The following is a 12,571-nucleotide window of genomic DNA, read 5'->3' as shown; positions in this document are numbered from 1 at the left end:
CAAGAACCCCTCCAGCTCCCACTAGTTTCAACATAATTCACAACTACCTGGTGTTACTGAAGGGAAAGACCCAGGCTCAAAGCTGAATGCCACCAGCCAGGGCCCAAGCTTAGCTTCCTGCATTGGCAGAATGCCAGCCTCAGGCTCTCAGACCAAATTTGGAAGCCTATTAATGGCTTTGGTGCAAGGGATCAGCTCCGTACTCTGGTCATCTGAAAACCCCAAGTCAGAGGTGACTTGGTTTTAGGGTCTGGCTTCCTAGTGACTAAGCAGAGCCAGAGCTGATCTCTCTGCCTGCCAGTCCCAGCTATAGAGCTGGGACCAGGGACATATTTGAAGTAACAGCAGAGGCAGGGGTAACTGGTAATATCTGACAGTTTAGAATGCAGAATGTGATGGGACTGGAATTACAATTCCACACACACACAGCGTGGATCTTTCTGCCAGACCCAGTCAGCCCCAGCGCTGTTTACCCAGACTGGGCACTGCTTCTGCCGGAACATGAGTGTAGGAACTTTCCACCCCAGGGGGCGGGGTGGGGAGGGGCTGAAGCTATGGGGGAGTGCAGGTGCTGTGGGGGTCAGCGCTCCTCATGCCGCTCCCATACTGCCCGATTGCCGCGCAGGCATTTCTGGGGCTGGCCAGGATCACTGAACATCAAGGGAAATGTCAGCGCCTGTGCTTAGCACCAGCGTTCCCACAGCCATCCCAAGAAGCACCTATGAATGAGGCACACCCAGAAAATGGGTAAGATCAGACAATGAGGAAACCCAGGCTGGGGAAAGTGCTTTATATCCTGGTACACCGTGGTGAGCAGAAGCCCAGGCAAGGCATCTACACAGGTGTGTGTGGTTGAGCCCACCAGGTCCCCCTGTCGCTCATCCCAGTCCCTCCCTAAGGTGCTGCCTAGAATTCTGCGCACACATTCTTACTTCCAAAGCACAGGGCTTTCTTCCAGATTGCTTTATGAAGGAGGTGTTTAAACCAGAAAGGCAAAGCCACTGACACAGTTTGGTTTTTATTGTTATGTGTTTGGCTGGGTGCAGAATTACCCTCACCACTCACCACCCCTGGCCACCCTGGCCTCTTGGGAGGAACAGGCAGAGAGGTGGCTCCAGATGGCTCCTGGCTGCCACTCTAGGCCTCAGGGCTTATACAATGAGCACAGTGGGCTCTAGCTTGCAACAGGAAGTGCAAACTAATTCACAGTCACACTTCACCAGGAGGGAGAGATGGTCTTGGCTGAAGGCACTTTGATCAGGGAGCAACCCCAGTGCCGGAGTTTGTCTTCTCGTTACTCTGATAAATCTAGACCACTCTGTTGGAGAACCCGCACTGCCAGCAGCTGGAGTTGGTGCACTGACTGAGCAAGGCGTGAGGCCTGCTCACTGGTAGAACTTCTTGTTGGGGCTGTTAGCATGGTCAGCTAGCAGCTGGCATGGGGTGAACTGTTTTCCATAGGCAGCTTCATACTTCTTGAGCCGGTCCACTATCGTCTGGGCGCCATACAGATCCACAAAGCGGAAAGGCCCTGAATAGAGAAAGAGGAGTTCGTTGAAGGAGATGCAACACGGGCTCCAGGCTAAAGTGAGCTGCTTTCCCAATCTGCGAGACCAACCTCCAAGACAAGGCGGGAAGCCAAGCCCAAAGACGGCTCCGATGTCTCCCTCCGCAGGTGTGGCCAAGATCCCCTCTTGCAGGCACATGACTGCCTCATTCACAAATCTTGTCACCAGGCGGAACTGGATGTCTTCATCTGAGGAGCTGCCAACAGAGATGTTGAGGTAGAAGAAGAGAAAAAGGGGAGGAAAGCCAGACCCACAGCTGCAGAATGGAAGTCGGGATGGGTGTATGGGGAGCTCTGTGGGCCGGTTGGTGCTGACCCTCAGAGAAGATGCTGCCTGGGTGGGCCAAACTTTCCCATGGAAAAAGTGGAGAGTAACTTGCCCTAACTGACATGAAACTGAGCACCTAGAACAGGGCCTGGTGCCAAGATAATCAGTATCTCTTTGGCATCAGCAACAGTCAGCTGCTCACAAATGCCAATAAAGATCTGGGAGGGTGAAGGGGCCAAGGAGAATCTGTCCTTCAGCAGCTCTCTGGGACCTTGCCAGAGAAGGCTGGAGCAGGGAGGGCCTTCACCAGACGTGGCCTGGTTCTCACCTCGATGCCAGACAGAGACCAAGGCAGCACGTGTGAGGGCCTTCCACTTGGAAAGCTACCATGCCAGCATCAGGAGTGGTCCTCCTGTTCAGGTATGGTGGTCACAAAGAAAATGGAAGAGAGCACCATGGCACGTGTATACCTAAGTAACAAACCTGCATATGTATCCCAGAACTTAAAGTATTTAAAAAAAAAAAAAAAAAAAGAAAGAAAATGAAAGAGGGGCTGGGAAACTTTGGGCTGTCAGAGAAAGTCTATTTCCAGGCATTAGCCACTCAAATGGACTTACACTTCAGACTTAGGAGGCAGCTTCAGACTCGCTAAAATACTATCCATGTCAGAATTCAAATCCTTCCTCTTCACACCCTCCTGATAGATGTAAAAGCCCTTCCCAGACTTGCGACCTAAAAGAGGCAAGAAAAGGGAGTGTTACTATTCCTTCTCAGAACGCTGGCCTGGCCAGGCATGGTGGCTTACACCTGTAATCCCAGCACTTTGGGAGGCCGAGGTGGGTGGACCATTTGAGGTTAGGAGTTTGAGACCAGCCTGGCCAACATGGTGAAACCCCATTTCTACTAAAAATACAAAAATTAGCCAGGTGTGGTGGTGGGCGCCTGTAATCCCAGCTACTCAGAAGGCTGAGGCAGGAGAATCGCTTGAACCTGGGAGGTGGAGGTTGCAGTGAGACGAGATCATGCCGCTGCACTCCAGCCTGGGCCACAGAGTGAGACTGTCTCAAAAAACAAAAACAAAAACAAAAAAACAACCCTGGCCTGAGAATTCTTGTCTCTGTTGGTCTATTATAAAGCTCTGGCCTCTTCTGAATTCCTGAATTTGTATGTCTAGCTAACCCTAGCAAATTAGTCGTTGTCAGAAGAGTGGGCAGAGGGAAAGATCATCTTGTGACCTGGATCTTGGGCATCTGTGTACCTGGATGAGAAAGGCCACCTGGGTGAGTTTTAACATCCCGATATGCAACACCAGGCCCTAGGACACCCAGGTTATAATGCTGATTTTGCTATTTTGCCGAGAAAGTCCCCTGTGGGCCTCAACTGTATACTGTGTATTGTGAGCTTATACTTTCTCCACGCAGCTGGCCAGACAACATGGTAAAGCCCGGATGCAGAGCTTACTTCTGCACTAGCGCAGATTTCGTCTCTGGGGGATAAAAATGCTTGTCCATCTGGCATAACTTGGACCAGGTGATGCTAGAGCCCCAGAAGGGTAGAACTCTGCCTTTTGTCCATAATCTATAGTCCTAGCCCTTAGAAGGTTCACATGACTGTTTTCTTTTTTTTAATATATAAAGGAAGGGGCCTCACCATGTTGCCCAGGCTGGCCTCAAACTCCTGGGCTCAAGCGATCCTCCCACCTCAGCCTCCTAAGCAGCTAAGACCATAAGTGGTTGCTACCGCACCTGATTCATGAAATCATTTTTGAAATCTCCAATGACAAGGGCTCTGTGTTTAGAAAACTTTCTTCCAGGAGGGCTTCTGTAACTCTTTGGTCTCAGGAACTGCTCAGAACTTTGTAACTAGTGGTGCTAGTTATGTTTCCTTGAGGCTACTCACCTAGGAAGCCCTTGGACACCATCTGTGTCAGCAGTTCTGGGTTTCCGCCTCCAAACCGCTCCCCAAAGACTTTGCCCAGATCTTCCGCCACATGTTTTGCTACATCCACGCCAACTTCATCCACCAGTGTGGCGGCACCCACAGGAAAGCCAAAACTTGTGGTCAGGGAATCCAGCTTCTTCGGGTCAACTCCTTCCTGAACAGGAAGCGAAGCAGGGACCTCTGGGGAAGGGCAGCCCAAATCCCCCCAAAGGGCTCCCTGTACTGGCTCCAAACACTGCCTTGTGTAAAACCCACTTCTGAGTGTCACCTGACCAGGCCCAGGACTGGTGCTATTCATTCAGGGAAGCACAAAGAAGTTTGGGGCCACAAGTGGAAAGTCTGAGCCTTCTCTAATCTACAGCAGTTTAAGGACATTTAGAGATTACTAAATTCTTCATTTTCTTCTTGTTTGCATTTCTGAATCTCAATAATGAGATTCCATGACAGACGGCTGAATGTGTCATGACCAACAGAAGAAACATCATCAAAAAGCAGCACTCAGAGCCCTGTGATCCCCGAGTCTGGTTAAGTGCCCAGAGAGGAGGATCCCTCTCCTCTCCTGCCAGAATGACCTCGATGGCTACTAGAGGGTTGTGTGTGCTGCAGAAACAGATGCAGCACCAGTTGAACCAAGCAGGCCCTGTTCTGGATGGTCCCTTCCTCAGAGAGGTGCAGAAACAGCATAGAAGACATGCTGTGGGGGGCCTTTAGCTTGCTGGAACAGTGAGGGGGCTGCGGGGCGGAGGGAAAGCTCTGCCCCTTTCAATGCAGTATGAGCCCAACTTCCGACTTCTGTGCAGAGAGAGGGCACCCGGGACCTTCCTAGACAAGAGCAGGAGTTGGTATATTAGAAGGCAGCTTGGTCCTTATCTTGACATTGTGAGTTTTGGAGTGACTGAAGGAGTGGAAGATGCCTCAAACACTCTGGAGAGCAATACCAACCTGGAGGATTCGGATGACTTCAGACATCATGGGCGCAAGGCACCTGGTAGTATAGAAGCCAGGTCCATCCTGCCAAGGGAGAGAACATGAGCTCACTGGCCCTGTTGCTGGAACTGAAACACTCTAACTTTCCCAGGGTCACTTCAAAGTCATTTGAAAGTCACTGTAAAACTTAAGGTGACTTAAAATCTCAATCAGAATCCTTAAAAATGAAATTGCAGGGGAAGCCATACTAGGGGTAGCCTGGCTTGAATCAAATAGTACAGCAGATAGTTTCATGGCCACCTTCAAGGTCTGGGATGGCTGGGAGAACCCTGCCACGCCCTAGATACTCCCCACTCCCACCCTGACTCAGTGGGACAGTCAATGCCACCGTCCATCCTGGAGACAACCCAGGGGAAAATCATATCAAAATCTGGTCATTTGCCCCAGAATATTTATAAACAAGCCTGGAGGTAAAAGGAGTCTTATTAGAACTTTTCAAACTCTACAGCTCTGTTACACAGCCCCTTACCTTAACCACAATGATGACCTTCCCCTGCTTGAGACCGACTGCTACAGCTGAAGCACTGGTGTCTCTGGAAGTTTTCTCAGTCGTGATAATCTCCAGCAGCTGCATCTTGTCCACGGGAGAGAAGTAGTGCATGCCGATCACCTGGCAAGGGGAACCAAAAGCCAACAGATTGGAGAATGTGGCTGAGGAATCTAGAGCATTCCTTCTGTTAGGAAAACACTAGAAAGAAAGGTGGCTGTGATATAGGAATACTGCTTGACATAGCTGAGTGGTTTGGTTCCATGGATCTTTGATAAAAGTTTAGTATGTTTAGGGAGAGCATGTTGGAATCCTCCTCTTCCATTTGCTTCTAAGGTTTTTCACTACAGACATCAGATCCTCCCACAATCAGTGCCAAAACCACAGCTCGAGGCCAAACTAGATTTATTGGGGAACAATGGATGAAGGCTCCACTTATATTAATGATACTGATAGGTTAGATAAGAGGATCCATTTTTTGGGGAGGGGGCGGGGCAGACAGAAGAATTAATGTGTTGGGCTGTCAGAGATGTATTTGCATTTTACACAGATGGGTCTCACCACCAGGATACTAGATTTAACTAACACTCCTCAACAATCAGATGCATTTAAGACTCATTAAACCAGCAGTTCTCCACGTGTAGCACCCGGGCCCAACAAGCACTGTCGTCACCTGGGAGCATTAGGCGTGCACGTTCTCAGGCGTAGCCCAGCCCTCCTGAATCAGAAACTCCATGGGTGGGGCCCAGATTTGTTTTAATAATCCCTCCTGGTGATTCTGATGCGTGCTAAAGTTTCAGAGAACCCCCTCATTGAGCTAACAGTTACACCGTCTTCACAACAGAACTGTGGTGAAAGAAGTCTAATTCATTTATTTATAGTTTTGCTTTCTCCCTCTCACTTTAGCTATAAGGTACAACAAGTAATATCTATAATTTTTGGCTGCTCATTATCTACCTGTTTTTCAATACATTTACCACTTATTCCTTACATTTAATCCATTACAACCCTGTGAACTGGTCAGCCTAATTATCTAGATGAGGAAAAAAGGTATCAAGAAGTTGGCAGTTCAGAGTCAGTCAGCATATGACGGGGTGGGATTCCATTACAGGTCTGTCTGTCTCCAATGCCATTATGTAATACACAGATCAATTAAATGTTATGTAAACTTATCAGTCCAAAAGTTGTTTCTAACCCCGACAGTGTTCTTTTAGTTACGTCTGAAATACTTAGGACCTGATTCAGACTCAGTACTCCTGAGCAAAAGAATTAGCCTTTATTGACATAGAATTTCTATATAATAAAATGCACAGATCTTAAAAGTGTTCACATCAATGAGTTTTGACAACTGTATATACATCCATATAATCACTACCCCAAGCAAAATACATTTACATCACTCAGAAAGTTGTGCCAAAGATGACCAACGCATCCTGGATGGCTGGGGATTTCCCAACTGTGGCACTGAAGGTCCTGTGTCCCTTGGTCCCAGGCAAACCAAGATGGTTGGTCACCCTATTTTGCCTTTTTGGCCTTACTTTTAAATGAATGACATAAGGCAAGCAGGTGAGAAAAGTTATCCTGGATATTTGGAGGCCAGAGCTGCGAAGTGTGATGCTTGTTCTGCTCCGATGGTGGGGAGAGGTTAGCATCAAATGAACAGCAACGGCATTGCCTGTACTGATTTTAGATGCCACACAGATGTCTTGAGTGATATGACACGATCAGACTGTCCATCTGTAGACTATCAGCTGCCACTTCTCCCTATGACCTTTATCCTGCCATCACTGAGGCTGCCTCTGTCAGGTCCCTGCATCACTTCTAATCTGCTGTGTGCCAGGAAACTAGATTACCTTGCATTAGCAAGCTAGAAGAGTAGGAATAGGCTTTTGTGTTTTCAGTACATAGAATTTATATTAACACTTTCAGCTGCTTAAAGTTCTTTTATAATTCCTGCCTACCTTCGGCTGGTTCTGGTTAGCGGAGGCTAACTGGTATCCTCCAGAGAAGTGAGTTGTTTTACTTCTCTTTGAATGATTTCACTTCCCCTTAATTACTCTGGTTGAGAGCAAAAATAAATTTCTGGGCATCATTCCAAATACTCACAGAAAGTGCTTCTATATAACCCAGGCCTTTCATGTCCTGGGGTAGAAGGTGTAAGCAAACCCACAGGCAGACACATCCCACCATTCCTGCCATTCCCTGGAGTTGGAACCAAACCTGTTCTAAACAGTCACTGACTCTGCTCTGTAGCCAAACTGATATTTTGGAGCATCCTTTCTTAAGGCCTATCCCTCAATGCCTAATTGTAGGATACAGGTAGGCTTTATAGCCTGAACCTGAAAAACAATGCCCATTTGGGATTCTTGAAAAGGATATTTTTTGTTGTACTTTACTTATTCCTGCATCTCACACTAGTCATGGTATTAGCATTTATGTGTCCAGTGTTTAGGAACCACCCGCATCCACTTCGTAATCCAGACCTGCCTCTTCTGTACTCAAGCTCTAAGCCTTTATCAGTGAATCTGAAGCAATAAAACATCTCAGGGTTTTTCTCTGTTCCGAGTTTACCTTCTCAGGTCTTTTGCTGACAGCAGCAATTTCACTGATTGGGAGAGCAGATGTGTTACTGGCAAAGATACAGTGATCTGGAATCACCTGCAGGGGAAAAGCATTTAACAATGTGTCAGGTAGGCCTGGGAGATGATTAGAGGCCATGGCAAAGCTAATGAGTGACACCTGGGCTCAGCCCACTCTCTCACCCCCAACTGCTCAAACAGTAGATGTCACTCACCCAGACATTGACGGATCACCTAGGGGCTTTTGTGTTGGGGAAGATGTTGACCTTGTTCCTTTTCCCATTCTGCCTTCCTCTAGTTGTGACCCATCATGAGGTCACCTTATCCTGACCTGGAGACTACATCTCAGCAGTTGGGTCAATAAAACAACAGAACAACACTGAAAAGACCACCTTGAATCGCAATTCATTCAACACCCAGCATGGGCGTCAACTCCTCTTTTGTTTGGATCTGCCCTGGAGTCTGGAAGCTTATGAAACACTCCCCCACTTCACCTTTATAAGAACAAGCCAAAATGTGCGTGCTTGTCTCATTTTATACAGTGTGTTACTAAAAAATGGCATACCACTATAACTATAGCTACAGGACACAAATACTAGTAACTATTAGCTTCATCAACCTGGAGAATAGTCTCTAATGCAGATTGTCTCAGCATTCTAGCCACGATCCCAACTTATTCATGTTTTTATTTATTTATTTTTATTATTTTTTTAAGACAGTCTCGCTCTGTTGCCCAGGCTGGAGTGTAGTGGTGCAGTCCAGGCTCAGTGCAACCTCCGCCTCCCAGTTATTCATGTTTTTATTCAGATGGCTGGATGAAAAACGTGAAAGGGACACCTGTCAAATGTGTGCAAACCTGGAACAGGCAGAATCCTAACAGAGATGAGAATCAAGGAGGAAGACACATTCAACACTGAAAAGCTGAGTACAAAATAAGATTATAATGCAATAAAAGTACTGCATTAAGATTAAAAAAAAAAAAAAAAAGGAAAGAACTCTGTGGGTACTTGAAGGACAAGACCTGGCTTGGCAGTATTTGTGGTAAAGATCCCATGATTTTAGTTAATCAAGAGTGGGCACGGTGGCTAAACAATTATAATTCCAATACTTCAGGAGGCCAAGGATGGAGGATTGCTTGAGGCCAGGAGTTCAAGACCAACCTCGGCATCATAGTGAGACCTTATATCTACAACAAATAACTTTTTTTTTTTTTTTTGAGACAGAGTCTCGCTTTTTCGCCCAGGCTGGAGTGCAGTGGTGTGATCTCAGCTCACTGCAAGCTTTGCTGCCCAGGTTCAAGCAATTCTCCTGCCTCAGCCTCCCAAGCAGCTGAGATTACAGGCGCCTGCCACTGCGCCTGGCTAATTTTTTTGTAGTTTTTAGTAGAGACGGGGTTTCATCATCTTAGCCAGGCTGGTCTTAAACTCCTGACCTTGTGATCCACCTGCCTCGGCCTCCCAAAATGCTGGGATTACAGGTGTGAGCCAGAGCGCCTGGCCTTACAAAAAATAACTTTAAAAAATTAGCCAAGCATGGTGGCACATACCCATAGTCCTAGTTACTCAGGAGGCTGAAGTGAGAGGCTCACTTGAGCCCAGGAGCTTAAGGTTACAGTGAGCTGTGATCATGCCACTGCACTGCAGCCTGGGTGACAGATTGAGACCCTGTCTCTAAAAAAAAAAAAAAAAAAAAAAAAGGGGGAATGAATTGACAGTACAGCATGACTGTCCGAAAGCTTACATAGTGTCAGATTACTTTCTTAGTAATATAGTGTCTAATGCTGGTGGTGAAATCCTTTCTGAAGAGCAAACTAATGTCTCCAAAGCTGGCTGGCAAACATTCTTCCCTTCCTTGGACATGTATGTCTTCTCTCCCAGCTAGAAGTAGAGTCTGTTTCCCTTCTCCTTGAATCTGGGCTGGTCTTGTGACTTGTTTTTATCAACAGAATGCAGCAGAAGTTACCCTGCCAGTTCCAGGCCTACCTAGCCCTGTGAGGCCCGGTAGCCTCTTTTTTAATTTTTTAAATTATTTATCTTCTTTTATTCCTGACAATAAACTTAGGAAGCTCAGCAGCTTCTGCTTTTGTACTCTTGGAAGCCTGCAGCCACACTACAAAGAAGTTCTGGTGAGATGACTAAGTGAGGACAGGCCATGAGAGATGTGGGGGAAGCAGTGAGGTGCCCCAGCCGAGCTTCCTGCGGAATGCAGCCCAGGAGTGACCCCAGCCTTGACATCAACGGACTTAAGCACCACTGTCTCTGCAGCGCCCTGCCCAGATTGCAGAATTGTGAAAAGATAGTTGTAAACACAGCAGTAGAACACTGAGACATGAGGAAGATACTAGAGAGGGCAACCGAAACAGGGGTGGTCTAGAGATAATGCCTGTGGAACAATGTCCAAGGAATGGGTTTTGTTACCTCTGTGGGCAATAAGAGAAGATACTGTTTGTTTGTTTATTTATTTTGAGACAGAGTCTTGCTTTGTGGTACTCTTATCTTTTGTAATGAGTTCACTGCTCATTATATCCAGCATGTTGCCAAGTCAGAATCATTTCATGTTCACCTTTTGGTAACCCACATTCTGTTTATCCAACTATAGACTAGCTTAGGCCTTGGACCTCATGCCTGAATTACTGCTATTACTCCTCGGAGCTCACTCTTCCTACTCCCCACTTCAAGTACTTGTTTTGTTCATGTCGCCCATCTCAAGAAGTGGCTATGGAGAACATTTGGGAGCTGGGCCAAGGCAGCATTTCCATAGAACAAGCATCTGGAGGAACTGTCCTCCCCTATTTCCTTTGCAGCCTTAGACCTGAAGAGGTTTGGTTATGGCTTTTGGCTAACCAAAAAATCTTAAAGCATCTGGCTATACTTTGTGAGGTTACCTGTATGTTTGGGTGACAGAGTTCCTACATGAATAAGGTGAACGAACCCTAATTTTCTTCCTTTAGGATTTAGATTTGACCTTTATAATATATGCAGTGTGCATGAGCACACATAAAAACTTAACGTTTGATAATGAAAAGTCCTTTCTTTTTTGGAGATGGAGTCTCGCTCTGTCGCCCAGGCTGGAGTGCAGTGGCACAATCTCGGCTCACTGCAACCTGCGCCTCCCGGGTTCCAGTGATTCTCCTGCTTCAGCCTCCCGAATAGCTGGGACTACAGGTGCATGCCACCATGGCCGGCTAATTTTTGTATTTTGTAGTAAAGATGGGGTTTCACCATATTGGCCAGTCTGGTCTCGAACTCCTGACCTCGTGATCCGCCCGCCTCAGCCTCCCAAACTGCTGGGATTACAGGCGTGAGCCACCATGCCCAGTCTTTGAATAGTCCTTTTTTAAAAGCAACCATGAGTTTCCTATAGCTCCTTTAAAAAAAAAATCTCTGTTTTCTGTTCACTACACTAGGATTCAAGTATAACAGCCCCTTGCTTACCGCTTCTACTTCCTTTAGCACTCTGTGCTTAAGACTAAGGTCCTCAAACACAGCTTCAATCACCATGTCGGCCTTTTCAAAACCTTGGTAATCAAGCTGCCCAGTCAAGTTGCTGAAGATGGAATCCCTTTCAAATGATGTTAGAGCTTTCTTCTTCACTTTGTCATTTAATCTAGAAAAAACACATTCCTAGTTAGATGGGAAGAAAAGGAAACTAATGTTTACTTGAGTGTCCATGGGCCAGAGCACACATGTGTTTTTCACCAACTCTGTGAGGTAGTTGTTCTATTACTCCCATTCTGAGGGAGACTTTCGAGTTGTTTAAAGAGTCTCAGAGGGACCTATGGTCAAATAGCTTGAGAAGGGAGGGTGCTAGAATTCAGACATATTAACTCCCAAGTACACATTCTTTCTACCATAGAATGCCTCCAAATGCCCAACTTACATAAACTAAATCACTCTTAAACCAGTTAAATTTGCCAAGAGGAGTAAATAACATGAATACTAGAATGGCAAAACAAAAGAGCAGTTCTGGTAATTCTCTACCTATGACAGGGGAAGCAGCCAAAGTGTGTCTGAGACCACATGGTTTTATATTTGCTTATCGCAAATATATAATTTTATGTTATTCTGTAGTTGCAATCTTCTTTTTTTTTTTTTTTTTTGGGACGGAGTCTTGCTCTGTTGCCCAGGCTGGAGTGCAGTGGCACGATCTCGGCTCACTGCAACCTCTGTCTCCTGGGTTCAAACAATTCTCTGCCTAAGCCTTCTGAGTAGCTGGGATTATAGGCGCCAACCACCGTGCCTGGCTAATTTATTTTTTTTTCAGTCAAGATAGGGTTTCACCATCTTGGCCAGGCTGGTCTTGAACTCCTGACCTCATGATCCATCTGCCTCGGCTTCCCAAAGTGGTGGGATTACAGGCGTGAGCCACCACGCCCGGCCTGTAGTTGTAATCTTCTAAAGAACAGAGACCAAGCATTATTTCCTATATTCTCCATCTACTTCCCACTCATTACCTAGTAGCACATTGCACTGATTACATAAAATAATATCTCAAGGTTTCTTTTTTCCCATAGGGAGCAGAAAAGGATTCCTGTTATTAAGTCATTTAACTGATTATTTTTTGTTGCCAAGGGAAGCAGGCTCTCTTAGATTCCATCTGACCACACTTTCAGAATGAATCACCTAGAGTTTTCCTCTAAATGAAGAATGAAGCTAAACCCCATTCACTAATTTCCTTAACCAAAAGAAAAATTAAGGCCACAAGATAAATACAAAGTATTCAAATAAGGTCTTAAGGGCCGG

The 12,571-nt window shown here is 46.3% G+C and overlaps 2 protein-coding genes across 2 annotated transcripts in view; one reads left to right on the top strand and one right to left on the bottom strand.

The window, feature by feature from the left end:
* Positions 1 to 570: 570 nt before the first annotated feature.
* Positions 571 to 12,571, top strand: part of DRC1 (dynein regulatory complex subunit 1) — a 265,623-nt gene continuing 253,622 nt past the window's right edge. The window contains exon 1 of the mRNA XM_050753628.1: positions 571 to 580. The gene's annotated coding sequence lies outside the window, so the exon portion shown is untranslated. The remainder of the gene's footprint in view (positions 581 to 12,571) is intronic.
* Positions 1,002 to 12,571, bottom strand: part of HADHA (hydroxyacyl-CoA dehydrogenase trifunctional multienzyme complex subunit alpha) — a 56,917-nt gene continuing 45,347 nt past the window's right edge. Inside the window, exons 13-20 of the mRNA XM_050753626.1 lie at positions 11,264 to 11,435; positions 7,822 to 7,908; positions 5,233 to 5,373; positions 4,719 to 4,787; positions 3,735 to 3,930; positions 2,453 to 2,567; positions 1,619 to 1,764; positions 1,002 to 1,531 (exon numbers count right to left, since the gene is read on the bottom strand). Coding sequence (XP_050609583.1) covers positions 1,386 to 1,531; positions 1,619 to 1,764; positions 2,453 to 2,567; positions 3,735 to 3,930; positions 4,719 to 4,787; positions 5,233 to 5,373; positions 7,822 to 7,908; positions 11,264 to 11,435 — 1,072 coding nt within the window. The 3' untranslated portion in view covers positions 1,002 to 1,385. The remainder of the gene's footprint in view (positions 1,532 to 1,618; positions 1,765 to 2,452; positions 2,568 to 3,734; positions 3,931 to 4,718; positions 4,788 to 5,232; positions 5,374 to 7,821; positions 7,909 to 11,263; positions 11,436 to 12,571) is intronic.

This window comes from Macaca thibetana, chromosome 13 (genome assembly GCF_024542745.1).
Source record: "Macaca thibetana thibetana isolate TM-01 chromosome 13, ASM2454274v1, whole genome shotgun sequence".
In the NCBI taxonomy this organism is placed as follows: domain Eukaryota; kingdom Metazoa; phylum Chordata; class Mammalia; order Primates; family Cercopithecidae; genus Macaca; species Macaca thibetana.
Note: the sequence above shows the minus strand (reverse complement) of the source record. Positions and strands in the feature narration are given on the sequence as shown.